This window comes from Triticum aestivum, chromosome 3B, assembly GCF_018294505.1.
Source record: "Triticum aestivum cultivar Chinese Spring chromosome 3B, IWGSC CS RefSeq v2.1, whole genome shotgun sequence".
Lineage (NCBI taxonomy): Eukaryota > Viridiplantae > Streptophyta > Magnoliopsida > Poales > Poaceae > Triticum > Triticum aestivum.
This window is the reverse complement of record NC_057801.1, coordinates 517,282,942-517,305,054: the sequence shown is the minus strand read 5'-3', so window position 1 is coordinate 517,305,054 and position 22,113 is coordinate 517,282,942. Positions and strand designations below refer to the sequence as shown.

The 22,113-nt window shown below is 45.5% G+C and overlaps 1 protein-coding gene and 1 long non-coding RNA gene across 3 annotated transcripts; one reads left to right on the top strand and one right to left on the bottom strand.

The window, feature by feature from the left end:
- The first annotated feature begins 3,602 nt into the window (after positions 1–3,602).
- Positions 3,603–6,198, top strand: LOC123070680 (uncharacterized). Of its 2 annotated transcripts, none has more exons than XR_006433882.1 (4): positions 3,603–3,961; positions 4,605–4,701; positions 4,787–4,893; positions 5,410–6,198. It is a non-coding gene; the product is annotated as an uncharacterized lncRNA (long non-coding RNA). The 2 variants fall into 2 exon arrangements; XR_006433883.1 differs by having other exon boundaries at positions 4,026–4,701.
- A 1,602-nt stretch (positions 6,199–7,800) lies between these two features.
- On the bottom strand, positions 7,801–10,725 carry LOC123067567 (UDP-glycosyltransferase 88B1). The gene is made up of 3 exons (XM_044490308.1): positions 10,413–10,725; positions 8,618–8,987; positions 7,801–8,284 (listed from the first exon to the last, which is right to left on the bottom strand). The coding sequence occupies exons 1-3, from the start codon at positions 10,723–10,725 to the stop codon at positions 7,801–7,803; spliced, it is 1,167 nt and encodes a 388-aa protein (XP_044346243.1).
- Positions 10,726–22,113: the final 11,388 nt, after the last annotated feature.

The window sequence follows — 22,113 nt, the reverse complement described above, 5'->3', positions numbered from 1 at the left end:
CCCCCCCTCTAGACATACTTCAAGGTCCTACAGACGGATCGCCTCCGCCGTCGCCTTCGTCGGTGTGGGGAAAACCGGGAGGGCCGCATGGTCCATCGACCATCAGAACCTTCGCCGCTGGATCGCTGCTGTCGCACTCGGATGCAGTCTCTGCGGAGCCAGTCGAACAGGCCGTAGAGAGATTCGTCGGGCTCGATCACCGCGACTTGGGGGGTGGCCGACTGGCGAGCCACCGCATGCCTCACCCACCGCTGAAGCCTCGACCGACTGGAGCGCTTGCGGCGACGGGAAACAGAGAGGGAGGACGACATAAAGACCGACTGATACTGGGTCGATGGTTGCCGCAGGAGGACGCCGCGGACGCACGCGCGAAAGTGTGTCGCTCCGCGGACTGGGAGCGCGTCGACGTCGAGCGGAGCCTCCTAAAGCCAAGTAGAGTCGTCGGCGATGAACGTGAGCGCGCCGAGACAGATCTCGCGGCCCTCAACCAAAACTCCGCCTGAAACCATGATGAAGGAGATCGGAAAAAATCGCAACTTCTCCAATAAGTCGCTAAGACACCTGCCCCACGGTGGGCGCCAAATATCGTGGTTATAAGTCTGACAGTAGTATAGGGGGGTAGGTATGGAGAGGCAAGATCCTAGCTATGGAGTAGTTGTATACGCAAGGGATTTATGAGTTCAGGCCCTTCTCGGAGGAAGTAACAACCCTACGTCTCGGAGCCCGGAGGCGGTCGACTGGATTATGTGTGTATGAGTTACAGGGGTGCGAACCCTTTACACTGAGGAGGGGGGTGGCTTATATAGAGTTCGCCAGACCCCTCCGGCCCTCAGTTATGCAGGGTTTAAGATACATTAAGATCGGGCGTTACTGGTAACGCTACAAATAAAGTGCTATGATAACCATAAAAGCTACTTAATGACCGACCATTTGTGTGCAGAGTGACTTTAGGTCTCCTCACTGTCGAGTGGTTGGCTTCATGGTCGAGTGTCTTCGAGTCTGTCGAGTGGAACACTTCTGAGTCGATTGACAGGTGGTTTCTTCTAGAGATGTCCTTGGGTAGGGTAGTTTGGACAGGTCCATGACCCTACCCTAGGTACATAGCTTCATCAGCGGGGTCGGGCGTCGGGCTTTAAAGGCCTGGCCGGGTGGTGGCTGGGTCGGGCACGGCCCGTTTAGGTCGGTGCACTTTTTTAAAAAGTAAATCTGACGCGGAAAAACAAACAAAAACAATACTATACGGAGTCCAAAAATCCTGAAATAAATTTTCACGGTCCTCTAATAATATTGCGGACAAAGTGAATATTTATTTGGGCCACTAATGAAATTTTGAAAAACGCATTTTTTTCCTAATTCGAATAATATAGCAATAAAAGTCCAAATAAATTTCTTATTTGATTTTAATATTTTTCCTCCAATATTTCTTTTATTTGGAGAAGTCATTTTTATCCTCTCTCTTTTATTTTCATATTAGAAATATTCGAAGAGAAAAATGATTAAAACCAAATGATCCTCTTTTCAAAATTTGAGAAAACTCAAATATGAAAATAACAAAATTCCCAACTCTCTCCGTGGGTCCTTGAGTTGCTTAGAATTTCTAGGATCAGCCAAAATGCAATAAAATATGATATGCAATGATGACCTATGTATAACATTCCAAATTGAAAATTTGGGATGTTACACCTAGTTTCTGGACCGAAACCTAGTATCTGGACCGAAATGGGAAAATGATGAAAGATATAGAAGTAGCGAGGGGCTAGGAAACCGCTGCAGTTAACTAATAGTAGCGCATTCCAGAAAAGCGTTGTTGATATTGTCAACAGTAGTAGCGCGGGTAATGACCGTGCTACTACTAACAATTAGTTGTAGCGTCGTATTAGTAGCGCGGCTGCCCGCGCTACTGCTAGCCTCAAAACCCGCGCTACTAGTAGGATTTTCCCTATTAGTGTTACCATGATGTTTTCATATAAGTTAGGGGGGTATTTTTCTAACATTTTTTCCACTTGATCAAGATTACCGTGGTGTTTGTACGTAGGTATGTGATGCGTATGTAATCATGCTATTTACACAAAATTTATGGGAGTATGTTTTTAACAATTTCCCCACGGTGTCAAATATTACCATGGTATTTGTACGTAAGTTATCAGGTATGTGATGGGTATATTACTATGCTATTTACACAGAAGTTACGGGGTATCTTTTCAACAATTTTTTCCTTCAGATCAAATTTACCGCGGTGTTTGGACCTAAACTATCGAGGTTGTGGTGTGTAATTTCTATGCTATTTACATACAAAAAGTTACCATGTGTATTTCTCGACCACTTTTTACTACTCTTCCCCAAATCAAGACTATTACCGTGCTATTTACACATGAGTTCCTGAGGTATATTTTCAATAACTTCGTCCACTCGAATCAAACTTATCATGGTATTTGTACGTAAGTTATCGGGTTTTGCGGTTCATATATAACCGTGCTATTTTCACTTAAGTTATCGTGGTTATGTTTTTCGACGACTTTTTTGCCCTTTAGTCAAAGTCACAGCAGTGTTTGTACGTAAGTTATTGGGTATACGATTCGTATATTAACGTTCTATTTTTACATAAGTTATCGGGGTATATTTTTCAACAATTTTCCCCTCTTTGGACAAAATTACCATGGTGTTTGCACCCAAGTTATCAAGTCGGTGTTTCCTGTTTTACCAAGCTATTCACACATGGATAAACTCATGGATTTGGACGGTGGGCGACAGAGTAAAAAGGTAGGGGTTGGTAGGGAGCGATCTATTTTGTATTTGCAAAAAAAATTCCATCCACCATATAGGAACAATGCAATCAGTTTGAATCATGAGAGGGCCACTGTAGCGATTAAAGGAGTCCGTAATTACTGGGGAAATCTTTTCAACAATTTTTCCCATGGTTAAAATTACCAAGCTGTTTGTACCTAAGTTATCAGGTTTGTGATGGAGATATTACCATGCTACTTACATAGAATTTACCGTGGGTATGTTTCTAACAACCTTATTCCCCAGGTTAAAGTTTCGTAGTGTTGTTGTGTAAGTTATCAAATGTGCATTGCGTATATTACCGTGCTATTTACTAGAAATTACTAGGGGTTTGTTTGCAATAACTTTTTTTCTGAGTCAATAACTCTTTAAGGCCCAAAAGGTGTCCTAGGTGTAATCAAGAATGACTAGTGTGGATGCATGCATGGATCATACTAGTCAGCAAGCTAGCCTCTTGTCTCAACATGAAAGAGAGAGACTATTGGCCTAATAATGTCATGACAGATTATCATATGAATAACAATGTCAAAGGTCATAAGGCTGTGTTGATTCAACCTATATATACACATGTAAATGTTGTGTTGCCACATTCAGTAATGTCAGGAGTTCAACTCCATAACATCTTCTCTCATTTTTCTTCTCGAGGCATACAAGGATAAAGTTGCAATACAACCCAATAACAGTCGCACAATGTGCGATCTCTCCTGCTAGCCACGTCGGCATAGGTACGACAAAAAGAACTTGAGCTAGTGAATGGGTTGGAGTGCCTGAAAATTATCGCGTGGATTGGGCGATGTCTTATGATTGGCCAGCTGCTCCACTCCCACCTCTGATCCCCAAGCCCCTCACGCACGTCTCCTCTCGCACCACACGCGCACGCAACCGCCTCCTCCACTCCTCGTTTCTCCCGCTGAGCGGCGCCGAATTTGGGGTGCCATCGGGAAGACAACAGCGAGCGTGAGAGGCAGCGACCAGATCGGAGTCCGGCACAGAAGAGAGCTAGCGCGCCCGTGCCGTCCGGCGAGGAGGGGGAGCACCTGCGCCCTGTGGAGTTCATCCCCGGCGCCCGCATCCTTGTCGTCGACCTTGCCCGCACGGCAGGTCGCCACTGCTGGCCGAGGCCACCCAGGTCGACACCACCCCGTCCGGCCTGCAGCACATCCTTCTCGAGGACATGGTATGCCCTTCCTCCCCTCTATAGGTCTCTAGATGTGTTGATTTGATTGGGCTGTTGGATTCAGTGCTTCTGAGCGATGAAGACTGCGAGTGATTGGACATGCAATGGCCTAGCGAAGTCATCCGCGTCGCGACGCCACCGGTACCGAGGCCTGGGCTCGGGCATCCACCACGGCGTCAGGTGCGCCGCCAGGGGTTATTGGGACCACGGGAAGTCAGGTCAATGGTTCTGGCGATGCCAAGCCGTAGATCTGAGCCGCTGTCTCCACTTCATTTCCTCCATGCTTTGATCTACACCTCTACCCCACTACCTCCCTGACTACCTCGCCTTCTCTCACGTAAGCTCGAAATCTGAGGCGGTGAAATCCCTCTAAGGTGGCAGAGGTTGACTGCCTTGATTCTGTATGTCCTTTTTTGGTTGTGCACACCAATTGTTTGATGAATTGCTAGAAGTAACTGTACGTTTTTTCGCTATATGTTTGAAGCACGTAAAATGTGATTTAGCCATGCTTTCAAAAATCACTCATGAAAGCTTTTAAAGATGAGGTGAAGTAGTCCAGTTGACCAAATGTGGTGGCCTATCACACACCGAGGTGGCCCTCTGTTGATTGCTCTGGCGTCTTGCTGAATTATGCGTGTTGCAGGGAGGAGGGACAAACATTGTCTGGGAGGCAGGCAAGGAGGGAGGCCAATCTTAGTTCATCTAATTGTTTGATCGGTCTCCTGATGGACGCCATGGAGGTGATTTTGATTGCACTGGATGTTATTTTTTGCTTAGGCTGTGCTGCTGCTCTTCTATGTGCTGATATGTGCTCTTTTTTCGCAGGTTGATGTTAAGTGAGCAGGCAGTTTGTCATTGTTCGTGAATCGTCTGTTTAGTCTTCCTCCTTGCTTTGTCCGTGCTCAGCTTTATAATAAGTACACTATGGTATGGTGAGTCCTTCTCAATACTCCATGGTTTACTTCCCTTATTTAGACTGGTGATTTCTTTCGAAGAATAGGTCCTTGTTCCAGTTCATAAGGGAATCATGTAGCAGCAGCAGTTAATATGCTTTTCAGTTTTAGTATAAGCAAATTGCAAAATAAATGTGTCATAACATAAGTATTGCTATGATTGCATACATGTATCAAACCTGGTTTTGGTTGATACTATTTAAATTTAGTTTTAGATACTGCCGAATTTTGAATGTTCGGTTACATATGATTCTGGTATAATCTACATCAACTATGTATTCAGACTTCAAATATGTCAGCAAGCCACTTTATAGCTTTGCTACATTTACGTCAGTATTTGTTTCACTTTAGTGCACCATGGTCCTTTTGTCTTTCATTTCTACCTGAAAAGCAACAATCAGGCGCTTCCCTTTCCTCCTTTTCTCTATTTGTAACTCTTAATGTTTAAATCATTTTGTCGCAACTTCGTAATCATCCAATCTTTCACCTTTGCAGACTTCCTATGAGAACTTTAGGTAATCTGTGCAACCGGCGGGCTAACCCATATGATAGGATTGCTTGGGGTGACATAGAGGTTAATTAAATTAATCTTTAGTTCTTCTCTTGTCATATTTTCATCAGTCAACCTCTAAGGCTTTAGGTTCAAGAAAAATGAATGTAAAACGACAAGGAAGGTCCTGATCAGATGTGTTGGCTGCTGCGGCTAGTGGTGCTTTGGGCACGCAAGGGGAGCACGAGTGCACGACTCACAACCTCTGCCTGCTCAAGATGTGCCACAGCCACGCCGGCCTCGGCGGCAGGCGCAACGACTGGTCGCACTATGTCGAACTAGAATTCCCTGCACGGACGTGATCCAGTTTATCATCTGCATTGTGCCCTCCGTCCTGGACACTCTCCCTGGCATCTACGACAACAGTCAGTACTTCTTCGATGTCGCGAGAGGGATGTGGACTGCACGATGGCGAGCAAAACAAGAACGACCTGGAAAACCTCGACGATGGGTGGATGAGCAGCTGCTCTGTAGTGGCAAATCCTCGTGGCTGCAATACAATGACATGGAGAGGTGCTAGATACAGTCCTAAGATTGCTTGTTTATTTGCCGAATTTGATACACTTTTGAAGAAGCCAGTGTATGTGTAGTGCATCTTGTAAGCAGGTAGATAGCTCACTGCTACCCCCCTTTGTTTATACTTTCACCTCTAAGGCTTTGGCTGCCATTCATTAAAAAAATCCTAAGCTGTACATGCATATGTGCTACCAATTAGAGCCACAACCAGCTGAAAAGGCGCTCGTCAACCTGGCACCGCACCAGCTGCCACCCAGGCGGCGCGCTATGGGCGCGCCCCAACAGCTAGTTAGAATAGTACTAGTAGCTATCCACGTTAGATCAGGTTACACCACCTCGTTTCTTCCTTCAGACTAAAGACCTTATATGCTGCTTTTGCCATTAATTCAAGGAGAAGGTTACTGAATGAATTATGTATTGTTTGATTTGAATTTTTTTTTACATTTACTTGCTATATGTTTCAGCCATCACAATCCTTCTCCTTCAACAGTTGGATCATCCTGTCCTACTGAAGACGGTATCGTTTGAGCCTCCTTAATCACCCTATCCTGGAGTGCTTCAGCGTGGAGGTAAACAAAAATAAGAACCAACGTTGAGATAAAAAATGGCATTTAGCCCAGTAAGAAAAATAGGCAAAAGGTTGGTTGGACTTTGAAATCTGTACTTCTGGCTACACATGATAGAATTACACCCAGCTAACAACTACTATCACAAAACCGCTCCGTCATCTTAGGCGCAAGAAACTGTTGAGCTAATAATGCTAGGACCAGTAATCAGATCAATAATAATGTGACAATTCTCGGTTTCTGTTAGTTCATTCAACCTATGTATACACATGTAAAGGTTTTGTTGCCACATTCAGTAATCCGATTCAGGCGCCGTCATACCCAGATCAACAGCAGAGACCGGATCACTGAACCCGCCCTCCGAGTTAGCTCTGTCGTGGCACCCAGAAAGAGACGCGAGAGAGGGGGGTGGGTGCCGACGGCGACGTTGACGATTGCCTGGGAGGTGCGGAAGGCGGCGGCATGCGGCTGCAGCAGGCGCCGGGGCGCCGACCCCGCAACGTCTCCCATCGCGCCACCGCGGAGCATCAATCGGGGAGGTCACGCCGGGGGATCCCGGCCGATGGCTTGGCGCAGCTCACGACGCCGATAGGAGGAAGGAGAAAAAGCCATAGGCGCACAGGCGGAACGAGCGAGACCACACCTGAAGAGAAAAGTGAAAAAAAAAGGGAACTAACGACGGGATCACGCACAAGGCATATCGAGCGACCGAAGCGTGTGAGACCGGATCGGGCGGTGATCAGGTCGTTTGGCACTTTTACAATCTGCCACACGGTTGCCAATATACATATTTCAAAATATATAATGTAAAAGTATATAGATATAGATAGTTATTCGAAAAAATCTAGAAGAAAACAACAATCTTATGACTCCAAAGTCAAAAAGAAAGCGCTGTATGGTTTTGATACTGATTTCTGAGGTTCTTCCGTGATACCTTGGGACTAGCAAAGAGATCTGACACGATGAATCCAAACGAAACACTCTTCACCTGTCTCGCTTTCAATTACCGTCTAGAGAAAAGTGGATGTAGACGCCACGTCCATCAAGAACTTGTGAAACGGCGAATCAACCTGTGGTTGAGATGGTTAGGTGGACAGTGGTATCTCCAACCCACCAGGGTTGAAATCCTGGTACTCGCATTATTTCTGGATTTATTTCAGGATTTTCGGCGATGCGCTTTTAGTGGGAGGAGACGTTCCCGTCGACGACGAGGCGTCTACGGTTGCTTCATAAATTTCAAGATGATATGCCGGCTCAGTCTCTCGAAGGTGCTCGTAGGGGTAGGATGTGCGCGTGTGCATTCATAGAGATGAGTGTATGCGCGTGTATATGAGAGCTTGTGTCTGTACTGATGATAAAAAAAAAGAACTCGTGAAACGCGACGTCAGACGACCCACCGTCTTTCACGGCGGCCACCGCCGTCTCCTTGGCCGCCACGAGCCTCTCCCTCAGTTTGTTCCCTTCCTCAGACGCCATCACCAGCCTCACCTTCGCCGCCACCTCCTCTGCCTTGACCAATCCCTCCTCGTAGCCCTCCACTGCCATCCCGACCTTCATCTCCTCCACCACGTGCACCTTGTTCATCCTCTGTTCCGCGTACAGCGGCCAGCAGATCATCGGCACGCCGGACACGATGCCCTCCAGGCGCGAGTTCCACCCACAGTGCGTCACGAACGCGCCGACGGCTCCGTGACGCAACACCTCCGCCTGTGGCGCCCAGTTCTTCACCACGAAGCCCCTGCCAGCGGTCTCCTCCAAGAAACCCTCCGGGAACGACGCCTGCAAGTCCGGCTCGACCGACTCGTCCTTCTGCTCGGGAGGGCTGCGCACCACCCACAAGAACCTGTGCCCGGAGTCCTGTAACCCGCGTGCCACCTCGGCTAGCTGCGCCGCCGAGAAGGTGCCCAGGCTGCCGAAGCAGAGGAATACCACGCCCCGCTCCGGCTGCGCGTCAAGCCACTCGAGGCACGCATGTCTCCCGCCGGCGCCTCCTCCCGTTTGTCCAGGAAGGACTAGTGGGCCGATGCAGTAGACTGGCGGCGTTGGGCGACCAGGCGTGCAGAGGCCGTACCTGAGTGCTTCCAGCGCCCTCGCCTCCAACCAGTCGAAACTGTTCGCCAGAAAACCTCTTGCTTCCGGCATCCGCATGTGGTGGCGCAACCATTCCTTGGCGATATCGCTCTCCTGGTCCAGCATGGTGGTCGACATGTCCAGCGCGCGGATCGGCGGCACGCCAGGGAAGCGGAGCACCGTCTTGCCCATGTCCTTGAACGAGCACGGGGCGGCGGGGTAGTAGTACGGCAGGTGGAGCATGATGGCGAGGTCGCCGACCGCGGAGGCAAAGAAGAAGTACGCGGGGATGTCGAGCTCGGCGGCTACGTCGAGCGCGTCCACGCAGAACATGTCGACCACGATGGCGTCCACGGCGGGGAGGGTACGGACAGGGCCGGTCCTGAGATTTCGGGGGCCCAGGGCAAACTAAAAATTGGGGGCCCTTAATATATATACACTCATTGTATATACTATATCCATGTATATTTTTTTCTCAAAAAATGTATATATAAATTATTACCAGTAACACTTAAATGCATCCAAAATTAATATGTGTATCAAATAATTTATGCATATTACCTTAAATTCTTCTAACATTCCTCGATGCAAAGTCACATATGATGAGGTCGATGTCAATCCCATCCAATAATTTCTCCTCGATGCATAATGTAGCCAAACCATTTAACCTCTCTTGAGTCATTGTTGACCTCAAATAATTCTTCAATAATTCAAGTTCGAAAAGATTCTTTTGGGCCATGCGACCGTCACAAGCACAGTAAATAAGATGTGATAGACAATGAAGATATTAGGATACCAATCAAGTTCTCTGACATGCCCGAAAATCTCCATAGCAGACATTACGTCATCTGGCAAAGTGAATCTCATAATCATCAATTCAGAAATAAGATTGTATACCTCAACATCAAATGAACCATTCCCGCAAAAAAAAAACATCAAATGAACCATTAACAGAGAAAGTTTCTGCTGCAACATTCTTCAAGTTCATTGTCACTTAATGACATCAGGGTGCCCGAGCTCAATAAAAATCCGAATATATCTTTAAACACCATGAGTTATCTGAATCTATCATTCAAATAAGTGATCTCCTTATATATCAATCAAAACGTTAAAATATTTCCTCTTACCGGAGGACGTCATAATAACACACACAATGCTGAAAACAAAACCATTTGTTCTATCAATTATTGAACAGTGCCGGCTATGCATCAAAGGATTTTTTTTGTATCAATATTATTTGAATATACCTCAATACCTGACGGAGTGATGATCGAACTTCAGTGCACGTGCGTATACAATACACAAGGGTCTGCACAGCGCCTAGAGTCTGCATAAGATTGAGAAGAAAATAGTTGAGCAAATGCCAAACAGGGCCCGGAATTGAAATCAGCGGCGAACATACACAAATTAGGAAGGAAATTACCAGAGGGTTGGGGGCGGCGAGGCGCCCAGGCGGGAGTGCGTGCGTGCGTGCACGGCGGCGTCGGCTGCCAGCAGCTAGGCTGGGACCTGGAATCGTTGCGTGACTCTGCCTGATGGAATGGTCGAACAGAATAGAAAGGAAATCGCCCATGCAGCTAATTGATCGCTCTTTTTTTATGTGAAAGGAAATTCCGCTGATCGCTCGCTATCAAACACTCAATCGCTGGGATCGGGAGATCGAGCTGCCGCTCCCTGGCGCGCGTCTGCCTAGTATGAGCCATAGGCCTATAGCCAACTATCGGGCCCCCCTGGATTTTGGGGGCCCGGGGCGGCCGCCCCCCCTGCCCCTCCCCAGGGCCGGCCCTGGGTACGGAGAAATCCCCGCAGAGAGGGGTTGGCGGCGCGGAGCACGTCGGTGGTGCGCAGGACCGGGTGGGAGTAATGGTCCTTGCCGCAAGACGGCACGGGGAGGAGGCGGAACGTGATGGCTGGGTTGGCGGTGGAGAGGCGAGCCATTGCGTCTTCTGACACGGCGCCCTTGTCCGGTGGGTTCACGACGGCGATGGCGATGGCCTGCCCGCGGCGGAGGAAGACGTTAGCCAGCTCCACCATGGGGTTGAGGTGGCCCACGCCGAGCGAGGGATAGAGCACCACCGTCTTCTGCTTCACAGTAACCGAAACGGACATGCCTCTTGTCTTCGTGGCCTGTGGGGGAAATGAAATGTAGGAGTAGAAGAGATTAGATTACGAGCGCAAATGCACTGTGGCCACTTCTCGTCCAAATTTATGCGTGGCTAATCAGGCGAGCGGCCTGGGCATCTCGAGATCGGCGGGTGGGTCTTCTGGTTGGGTTGTGGGCCACAGAAGAACACGTACGCACCACTTCAGACGTGTCGGGACATACAGGACCTGATCTGTTTTTGCTTGATGTCCTAACTTTGTCATAAAATGCCGCACCATATAAAAAAGAACACTCCAACCAGTGCCAACGGGTAAAATAAAATATAAGTAAAACTGGCCAGATAGACCGACAAGCCAATACCCACCCATAACCAAACAACACGTAGCACGCAAATGTGCACGTGTAATATACACACTCGTATCACATTAGTCGTGTCAGCTAGCCACCTATCCAACTTTCACACCGTGATCTAAAGTACTACAGTAGGAGAGAAAATTGAAGACACAAGGTAAAATACGGATGAAGATTTGTGGCACGCAAGTGCGGGGCACTCAGGTCCCTCATCCCGCCTTTTTTTCAATTGTTAAAGTTCTATATTTTTTAAAGAATTTTTTTAATTAAGTTATGTTTTCATATTCGTGTTTCTCGTGACCAGTGATTTGACATAAGATCCATTTTTAATACATTTTGATAACTTAAAAAAATGTTAAGCTTCAATGTTGAAACTTAGTACGAGCAACCGATAAAAATCAATAATTTTGTGTTTACAATCAACAGAAAAAAATGTTTAAAATTATATCTCAGAAACTTGTTGAAACTTGGTATTCTTATATGCAAAAACTGTAAATTGCATTGTTGAAACTTGAAGGTTTTTGAGGGATTTTTATTTTACTATCTCCTCATGCAGGATTTAACTACTTCGCAAATTGTGCGAAAAATCAAACGGGCCAACTTGGCAGCGATTCACTCGAGTGACAAACACGGGCGTCGGACGAAAACCTCGCTCGGACAAGAGAAGCACAAGAGTCAGGTGTATTAATTGGAACGTTACTACTACCATCATTGGAGATTGGTGTTTCGGGCGACGACCATTACCTTTGTAGTGGGCCTGAACAATGGTCTTAAATCCTTTGTAACCTACTCCCTTCGTTTTGAAACAAATGATTCAATTTTGTATTAACATTGTAATAAAGTTAGTACAAAGTTGAGTCATTTATTTTAAAACGGAGAGAGCAAGAGATAAGGGGCTGGGCGTATTCTATACAAGCCGCTCCTCATCTCTAAGACAAAGATCCGCATCATTTTTTCGAATCACAATCAACATCAGTCACGAGCCTGATAATGACATCACTATAACTACCTCCACCGCCTCCTTCACATGGAGCAAGAGGTGTAGTGGTGAGCGATTTGGACGCCGCTGACTTCCTCTGTAGCACAAGATTTGCAGAGTCTGCCTTGTCCATGGCCCAGAGCAGAACTTGAAGTGGATACTTCGCCTTGCCCCTTGAGAACAAGCGATCTTCTTCCTCGTTGTGCACCACCTCGACCACTGCCATCGCCTCCAAGTTCAGATAGCCCACGACCACGTACCACAAATGGATTTCGCGAAGCCTTGCGAGCTTCCCCGCGTTTCTGCCCGTCATCATCACCATCATCTCTTCCCTCGCGGGCAAATGCAAAACTCCAGTCAAACGATAGCCGCGATGGAGATGGCGACTGCCCTGGTGCGCGTACCCGCGCGGCCGCCGCCGCCTTGATCTCCTCGCTCCGGTCTGCTACGCGTCCGGCGTGCCCAGATCCGGCACCCCCGTGCCGCGCTCTCTCCTTTCCTCTAGTCTGCCTCTCCGTTCATTCGCCCGCCATGGCTCCCCAAGCTCCGACGTCGGCGGCCTCCCCGACCTCTTGGGAACCTCCTGCCGGTGTCCTCCCTGCTTCAACGACGGCGCCCACTCCGGCCTTTCGGGCGCCTCCTGCCGGCGCCACCATCGGTACGACGACAGAGGCCGCCCCGGCCTCTCTGACTCCTTCTGACGGCACCACCACTGCTACAACGACGGAGGCCACCTCAGCCTGTTTGCCGCTGCCCTCTGTGAACGGCGCCGCCGCGACTTTCCTTGCCTTCCGCAAGGCCGACCCGGCCGTGCGGGGACGCCTGCAACTGTTGCGGCCCTCCACAACCAAGACGCGGGCCAGCTCCGATCTGAGCCTGGCGACTCCGACGCCTACCACGCCACCTGTCGCTGCTGCCGAAGACGATGGTCTTCATGGAGCTCCCTTTGTTGGCCCCGATTTAGGTGCAGCCCCCGACGCCGCTGTGCGGACCCCGCAGCCGCCATTGGCCGTGTCGTGGGCTTCCCTCGCGGACAACGTCTGCAGCATTGATGATGAAGACGAGCTCGCCCCGCTGACGCCGTTGGCTGCCAGGTGCTCCAGTGGGGTGAGCGATCCGGCTGCCGCTGCTGTTGTCGCTACTGCTCCTGAGGCGTCTTTGGACCAGGGATGGGTGAAGGTGGGGGGCCGGCGTCGTTCGGCGTTGCCGATATTGGCTCTGGCTCCCCGGCCTATCCCTGCCTGGCTTCGCGGTTGATGCTGCAGATGCCTCGCCCCTGGACACCGGGCGGCGGTTTGCAGAGATCCCTTCCGATGCTCTTGTTGCTTGGAGAACGGTCATCGTGCTTGTGACTGCCGCAACCCATGGCGTTCTCTCAGCTCTCTGGCATATCTTGCTGTCCCGCCCGTCTCTCGCCTTGGCATCCAACATTGTCAACCTCCTACTCCAAGAGAGGCCCAATTAAAATCCACACTCCCTTCCGTTGCGCTTCACCATGGATCTTGGGCGTCTGTGGTTTCTGCTTCCGCTAGCCCGGCATCCCCATCCATTGATGTGCTTCAGACCGCTCTGGCTGATCAGACCGAGTTGCTTCAGGGTTGGCAGACACGTATTGAGAGCTTCCTGGAATGGGCTGAGGCTGCTTTGAGCAGGCTCTCCTTTTTGCCGGCTACATTTCTGGCCACGCAGACACCACTCCCTCATGTTGGCTCCACGGAGGACGAAGGGGCAGATCCTTATGGTTGTTTCTCCCCTCGTGTTCGGGACAATTCATCATTGATGTATGCTTCGTCTGTTGTGCATGTCGATGTGGGCGAGTCCATCGCCGTGCTTGCGACTCCGGTGCTACAGCTCATGCCCGAGCTTCGGGATATATGTTCGAGCCCTGCTTCTCCTCTGTCCTTGGAGCGGTTGGAAGTGGACTCGTCGACAACCTTGTGTGAGGGGCATGTTTTGCCTCTGTCGTGTGAGCAACTGGAGGCGCCGAAGTCCATTGTGTCGATGGTTCCTGTGGTGGAGGATGATGTGTTGGGGGTTCCTCGGGCCGATGATGTCGATGCGGCCGGTTTGTTGGTGCCTGCCCCTAGTAGGAGCCCCTTGGTTGATGACAACTACATCAAGAAGTACAATGAGTTCTATGATTTTCTTGACAAATGGGTGGCGGATCAGTCTGGACCCGGCATCACAAGTGGTTGCCTCCCCAAGAAGAAACCCAATAGGGAGAAAGCAAAGAGAAACAAAAGCAAGAAGGGCGGTGTTATTCGGAAGACGCCCACGATTTCATGATGGAGGGTGCTCCGTTTTTATCGTGGTCGATGTTCTTGTGTGAAGCTCCGCTGTGTTGTACAAGTGTCAAGGGTTTCGGTTGTGGTGCATTGGGAGGGCCACATGTGCGGTCACGGTGTTTCCTGTTCTATGAGTAGTACGACCTTGGGTTGTTTGTATCGATTTTTGCCCGGTTTTCCAAAAATTAACTCGGCAATTCTCTTCTTCTTAATTAATTTATGAGGCAAATCTTTTGCCTCCATTTCAAAAAAAAAAATCTCTTCCCTCGCCATCGCCATCGATCAAGTTCGAGCCCGAGTGAGAAAAGATGTATCTAGCAGAGAAGCGCAGGAGGAAGCCGCAAGCTACAAATGAAAAGAGATGAGAGCACCTTGCTGCAGATAGGGATTGATGCGTCGTCAACTCTACACCCACCACCTTGCTCGGGGATCGAGGCAAGCGCCACACCGGATTCGATGACCTCTTCGAGCCTTGCCAAGTGACAAGGAAAATGTTTAGTGTTGCCTAGTACATAATGTCCTCCTGCTTGACACGGACGGGTAACCCACGGCGTGGCCCATGTCATCGAGGATGAACAATTATTGCTCCACTGCTCATCGGAGGATGGCTCCACGCCGGTAGACCAACAAGCCAGGCACTTGGAGGTCGGGAACGTACAGCGTCGCTGATACTTCTCCAACATATTTATAATATTTAATGGTTTTGTGCTATTATATTATCAATTTTAAATGCTTTATATGTATTTTATGCTATTTTATATCATTATTTGGGACTAACATGTTAACCCAGTGTCCAGTGTTAGTTCCTGTTTTTTGCTTGTTTTTAGCTTTTTAGAAAATCAATACCAAACGAAGTTCAAACATGATGAAATTTTCGGTGATTTTTCTGGACCAGAAGGGACCCAAGAAGGTTCGGGAGGAGGCCAAAAGACTTAAGGGAGAACCAGGAGCTCATAGGGCGCGCCCCAAAGGGTAGGCGCTCCCCCTGAGCTCGTGGGCCTCATGTAGCTCTGTTTGACCTAATTCCATCTCTATAAATTGACATATATTCCCAAACCAACACAAAGCCATCTGAAACACTTTTTCCACCAACGCAAGCTTTTGTTCTTCCACGATCTCATCTGGAGACCTTTTCAGTTACTCTGTCGGAGGGGGAATAAATCAAGGAGGGCTTGTACATCATCCTTACCGCCTACCGATGATGCGTGAGTAGTTCGCCACAGACCTACGAGTCCATAGCTTGTAGCTAGATACCTTCTTCTCTCTCGTTGATCTTCAAGACCATGTTCTCCTCGATCTTCTTGGAGTTCTATCCGATGTAATCTTTTTGTTTGTTGTAATCCGATGAATTGTGGGTTTATGATCAGATTATTCATTGGAAGTAATTGAGTCTTTTCTGAACTTTATTATGCATGATTGTTATAGCTTTGTATTTCTATCCGATCTATCAGTTTGGTTTGGCCAACTAGATTAATTTTTCAATCTTGTGGTGTCCTCAACCATTGATAGGAGGGGTAGTGAATCACATATTGTATTGTTGTTGTTAAGGGTAAAACGGCAGGGTTTATTCATATTGATTAGGTTTACTTTGTCTACATCATGTCATCTTGATTACGGTGTTACTCTAGTTGTCATGAACTTAATACCATAGATGCATGCTGGATAACAGTCGATTTGTGAAGTAATAGTAGTAGATGCAGATAGGAGTCGGTCTACTGGTCACAGACGTGATGCCTATATACATGATCATTGGCATGAATACATCATAACTATGCACGTTTCTATCAACTGCCCAACAATAATTTGTTTACTCATCGTATGCTTTGTGTTCGAGAGAGAGGTCTCTAGTGAAACCTATGCCCCCCGGGTCTAGTCTAATCATATTATAAAAAACCAAAAAAAATACTTTGTTGCAATTTATTTACTTGTATTTTATTTTGGAATTTATCTATCTACCTATAAAAGATTTAATCCTTGGAAGTAATGAGTTCAAGGGGATTGATAACCCTCTTGCCCACGTTGGGTGCAAGTATTTGTTTTTGTGTGTGTAGGTGTTGTTCATGATGTTTTGCACGATTCTCCTATTGGCTCGATAAACATTGGTTATGTACTTACCTCTACTCTGTTGCTTCACCGTTCCTCTTCGGGGAAAATTCCAGCGCAACTCACAACTAGCAGAAAAAAATTCTGGCGCCGTTGCCGAGGAAACATCATCAAATCTCATCAAGTACCTTCACTCAAACTATCATCTTGCTCTACTTTTTATTTGCATTTGCCTCTCTTTTTCATCTCACTCCACTTATCTAAAAAAATACAAAAATATTTTTACTTTGCTTGTTTTCTTGCCTTTCTTGAAGTCGCTATCATGTCTGGATTCGAGAAAATTATTGTTGAAAGTGCTAGTGAAGATAGTACTAGTGAGTCTCTTGAGGAAAAACCTAAATTACCTGATCTTAACAATGATCCTCTTTTAGAATGAACTTCCTCGTGATGAAATCCCCAAGGTCTTTAAAATTTAAACTTATCATGTGAGTAGTGGAAAAATTATTGGGAAGAACATTATTCAAGAATTCTTTAATTGCACGGGAGTCATACCATTAATTAAAGGATCTATACTTGATAAAAATAATTGCTATGTGGATGCTATTGCTATGCTTATGGTCAAATTGGAAAGAAAAATCTTGCATATTCATCCCGTCTTACAAAAGATATTCTTTGAACTTTCCAATATCCATAATCTCAGGGCTAAAATGATTGCTACTATCATCCTTATGCATGAATTTGATTATATAATTAGAGAAGCTAGGGACATCTTTGTCTTTTATAAAATAGATTTGGAGTATCCTCCAATAGAAGAAATCCTCCATGATAAGGATAGTATACATAGGTTGGAATCTAAGGATTATTTTTCTTATGGTGAAAATATTAGGAGGAGAGTTCCTTATGCCGAATTAATCAAAACTTTGTACCACAATACTTGTGATAAATTTGAATGGATCACTAAGGGAATTGAGGAGGAATTTAGTAATGAATGGTTTGAAGGTACAACTAGAGATCCTACTGATGATGAAATACATGTTTTGTATAAGGATCTTTATGGTGATGATTCGGAGTTTGAAGTAATGAATGTTAAAATTAACGAACAAAGTCCCTTCAATTATTTAAGTTCTCCTACTAGAAAAATAGAACATGAGAGTAGAGAATTAATGATATTATTTTTGAAGATTTGATTAAGAAGGATTTGTAGGATGATAATACTTGAAACATTGCATTATGCCTAGCTAGGGGCGTAAAACAATAGCGCTTGTTGGGAGGCAGCCCAATAGTTATCTTAAATTTTTGCTTTTACTTTTTATTTTGGTGTGCTGACATAATTATTGCTACTTTAATGATTGTTTTTTATGTTTTAATTAGTGTTTGTGTCAAGTAAAGCCTTTGGGATGATTTGGACGATAGTCGACTTGATTCTGTGAAAAAATAGAAACTTTTGCTTACTATGGATTATATCGGGGGGGGGGGGGGGGGGGGTATAAATCATGAAGAAGTTAGAATAGAGTAGGAATTATGCAAAAAAAATTATGAATGAGTTTGTAACAGTACCTAAAGTTTATTATTTGTCTATTATACTAATGGATCTCACGAGGTTTTTGTTGAGTTTTGTGTGCTGGAGTTTTCATGTTTTGGGTGAGATCACGATGGATGAAGGAATAAGGAGCGGCAAGACCCTAAGCTTGGGGATAACCAAGGCACCCCAATGTAATATTCAAGGAAGGCTCAAGCGTCTAAGCTTCGGGATGCCTCGGATGGCATCCCCTCTTTCGTCTACAATCTATCGGTATGTTACTTGGAGCTACTTTTTTATTCATCACATGATATGAGTTTTGCTTGGAGTGTCTTGTGCCATAGTAGTTTTTGCTTTGTTTTCTTTTTAGTTTGCCAAAATCATTATTTGATGGACACACCTTTTGAGAGGGGAACACATTTATTCGTGATTTATTAGAATACTCTATGTGCTTCACTTATATCTTTTCATCTAGGCAGTTTCTCTAGTGCTTCACTTATATCTTTTAGAGCACGACAGTGGTTATAACTTGTAGAAATGGTTGCACTCTCATGCTTCACTTAAATCTTTTTGAGAGTCTAATAAATAATAATGGTAATGTGCACGGATTATAATACTAGTCCATAAAGGATAGCTATTCAAGGGGGATATAATAAAAAACTTTCATGTAGATCACTAAATATGAAACATGTGGTTTAATAATATTGATGTCATAATATGAAAGGATATTGGTTCATAATAATTGGTTAGTAGAAATATAGGTATTAAAGCTTGTTATTAACTTCTCATCTAAGTGTTGGTCATGGCATGGTGGGGAGGTTTGAGTATTTAATTTGTATTTCTGATTGAAATCCTTGAGTGTTGTCATAATTGGATGGGCGTGATGGTTAAGTCCTACCAACCAATTCCCTAGGGGCATGCGAGTAGTACTTAGCTTTGAGGGCTAATAGTCTTTCACAATAAGTATGTGAGTCTTCATGACTAATGTGATTCCATGGATCATACACACTCTTATCCTTCCACAATTTGCTACCCTCTTCGGTACCATGCATTGCCCTTTCTCACCTCGAGAGTTGGTGCAAACTTAGCCAGTGCATACAAACCCCGTGATACGATACGCTCTATCAAACATAAACCTCCTTATATCTTCCTCAAAATAGCCACCATACTTACCTATTATGGCATTTCCATAGCCATTCTGAGATATATTGCCATGCAACTTCCACCGTTCCATTTTCATGACATGTGTGTTCATCGTCATATTGCTCTACATGATCATATAGAGCCGACATGATATTCGTGGCTCAGGCACCGTTCATCATCATTATACATGTTATGCTAGATCATTGCACATCCCGGTACACTGCCAGACGCATTCATATAGAGTCATATTTCTTTAATTTTATCGAGTTGTACGTAAATAAAAGTGTCATGATCATCAATATTAGAGCATTATCCGGTAAGGGAAGGATGATGGAGACCACGATTCTCCCACAAGTCGGGATGAGACTCTGGACGAAAAAATAAAAAAAAAGAGAAAAAAAGAAGGAGAACAAAGAAATAAATGAGAGATAAAGAGAGAAGGGGCAATATTATTATTCTTTTTTCCACATTTGTGCTTCGGAGTAGCACCATGTTCTTCATATAGAGAGTCTTCCGAGTTATCTCTTTCATATACTAGTGAAATTTTTTCATTATAGAACTTTGCTTGTATATTCCAATGATGGGTTTACTCAAATGCCCGAGGTCTTCACGGGCAAGCAAGTTGGATGCACACCCACTTAGTTTCCATTGAGCTTTCATACACTTATAGCTCTTAGTGCATCCGTTCCATGGAAATCCCTACTCCTTGCATCGATATCGATTGATGGCCATCTCCATAGCCCGTTGATTTGCCGAGTTGATGCGAGATTTTCTTCCTTTTTGACTTCTCATATTGATCTCTATCACCGTATTTAATTCCACCTATAGTGCTATATCCATGGCTCACGCTCATGTATTGCATGGGGTTGAAAAAGCTGAAGCGCATTAGAAGTATGATCCAATTGCCTGGTTTGACACCGGGGTGCTCATGAATTACATTCATGCGGTGAAGGCGGAGTCATGCCATGCTAACATGATAAAATGAGTTGGGATAACATTCCTTAAGGATCATATATTTTGGAAAAGTAATGATTATGTTTCTTATATTCATGGATATTATTATGCTGATATTGTTACTTCATCGTTTCTCAATAATTATACCATAAAGAGATTACATGATAAACATGTTAGGTAGCATTTAACATCAAAAAAATTGTTTTTATCATTTGCCTACTAGAGGACGAGCATGAATTAAGCTTGGGATGCTGATCTTCTCCAACGTATCTATAATTTTTGATTAATTCATGCTATTATATTATCAATCTAGATGCTTTATATGCATTTTATTCTATTTTATATTATTTTTTGGGACTAACCTATTAACCCAGTGCCCAGTGTCAGTTCCTATCTTTTTGCTTGTTTTTCGCTTTTCAGAAAATCAATACCAAACAAAGTCCAAACATGATGAAACTTTACAGTGATTTTTTCTGGATCAGAAGACACCGTAGAAGGTTCGGCAGGAGGCCATAAGACTTATGGGAGAGCCACGAGCTCACAGGGTGCGCCCCCTGAGCTCGTGGCCGTCATGTAGCTCCGTTTGACCTAATTCCACCTTTATAAATTCACATATATTCCCAAACCAACAGAGAGCCACCCAAAACACTTTTTCCGCCGCTGCAAGCTTTTGTTCTTCCGTAATCCCATCTGGAGGCCTTTTCCGATACTCTATCGGAGGGGGAATTGATCGCAAAGGGCTTCTACATCATCCTTGCCACCTTTCGATGATGTGTGGATAGTTCATCACAGACCTATGAGTCCATATCTAGTAGCTAGATAGCTTCTTCTATCTCTTTGATTTTCAATATCATGTTCGCCTCGATCTTCCTGGAGTTCTATCTGATGCAATCTTCTTTTGCAGTGTGTTTGTTGGGATCCGATGAATTGTGGGTTTATAATCAGATTATTCATCAAAAGTAATTGAGTCTTTTTTGAACTTTATTATGTATAATTATTATAGCTTTATATTTCTCTCCGATCTATCCGTTTGATTTGGCCAACTAGATTGATTTATCTTCAGTGGGAGAGGTGTTTTGTAATGGGTTCATTCTTAAAGTGTCCTCACCTAGTGACAGAAAGGGTAGCGAGGGATGTATTGTATTATTGCTATTAAGGGTAAAATGATGGGGTTTATTCATATTGATTGAGTTTACTTTGTCTACATAATCTCATTTTGCTTAAACTCTGTTTGTCATGAACTTAATACCATAAATGCATGTTAGATAGCGGTCGATTAGTCGAGTAATAGTAGTAGATGCAGGCAGGAGCCGGTCTACTTGTTACGGAGGTGATTCCTATATGCATGATCATTGACATGAATACGTCATAACTATGCGCTTTTCTATCCATTGTCCAATAGTAATTTGTTTACTCACCGTATGCTATGTGTTAGAGAGAGAAGCCTTTAGTGAAAACTATGTCGCCCGGGTCTACTTTAATCATATTATAAAACCAAAAATACCTTGCTGCAATTTATACTTTTATTTTGTTTTACAATTTATCTATCTACCTCCACAAGATTACAATTTATCTATCTACCTCTACAAGATTTGATTCTTGCAAGTGACGAGTTCAAGGGAATTGACAACCCTCTTGCCCATGTTGAGTGCATGTGTTTTCTTTTGTGTGTGCAGGTGTTGTTCACAAGGATTTACGTGATTCTTCTTTTGGTTCGATAAACCTTGTATTATACTGTTTCACCTCCTCTTCGGGAAAAATCCCAATGCAGCTCACAAGTAGCAATCATTCACCATGAATCGCGGCATGAACCACATGCAACCGTATGCGTTAGAGAATCTACAGTCGGACTCACTACTTCCTCCTCAAACATCCAAAACGCCCACCCGGTCAGTGACCGATCGAAAAAAGATGACCCAACCGGATCCCTCATTTCCATCCTAAACACATAGACTTATCGGCGTACCTAAAACCCGTCTCAAATCTGGGGGTAATATGAGGGTGCCCGGTCATGCTCGGGCAGCCTGCTGGATGCCCACACGGTCGCCGCAGCCGTGTGCGGGCCGCCGTGCTAGCATCCATGCGTGCAGGACGCCGCTGTTGCAGCCGCGTGCGGGTA

What these genes read in the sequence shown, in the direction of transcription:
- LOC123067567 (XM_044490308.1), bottom strand. Translation starts at nt 10,725, where the DNA reads ATGTCCGTTTCGGTTACTGTGAAGCAGAAGACGGTGGTGCTCTATCCC. An exon ending in CCCCTCTCTGCGGGGATTTC is followed by an intron (nt 8,988 to 10,412) that starts TCCGTACCCAGG and finishes GGACCGGCCCTG; the next exon opens with TCCGTACCCTCCCCGCCGTG. An exon ending in AGGGCGCTGGAAGCACTCAG is followed by an intron (nt 8,285 to 8,617) that starts GTACGGCCTCTG and finishes GACCGCTGGCAG; the next exon opens with GGGCTTCGTGGTGAAGAACT.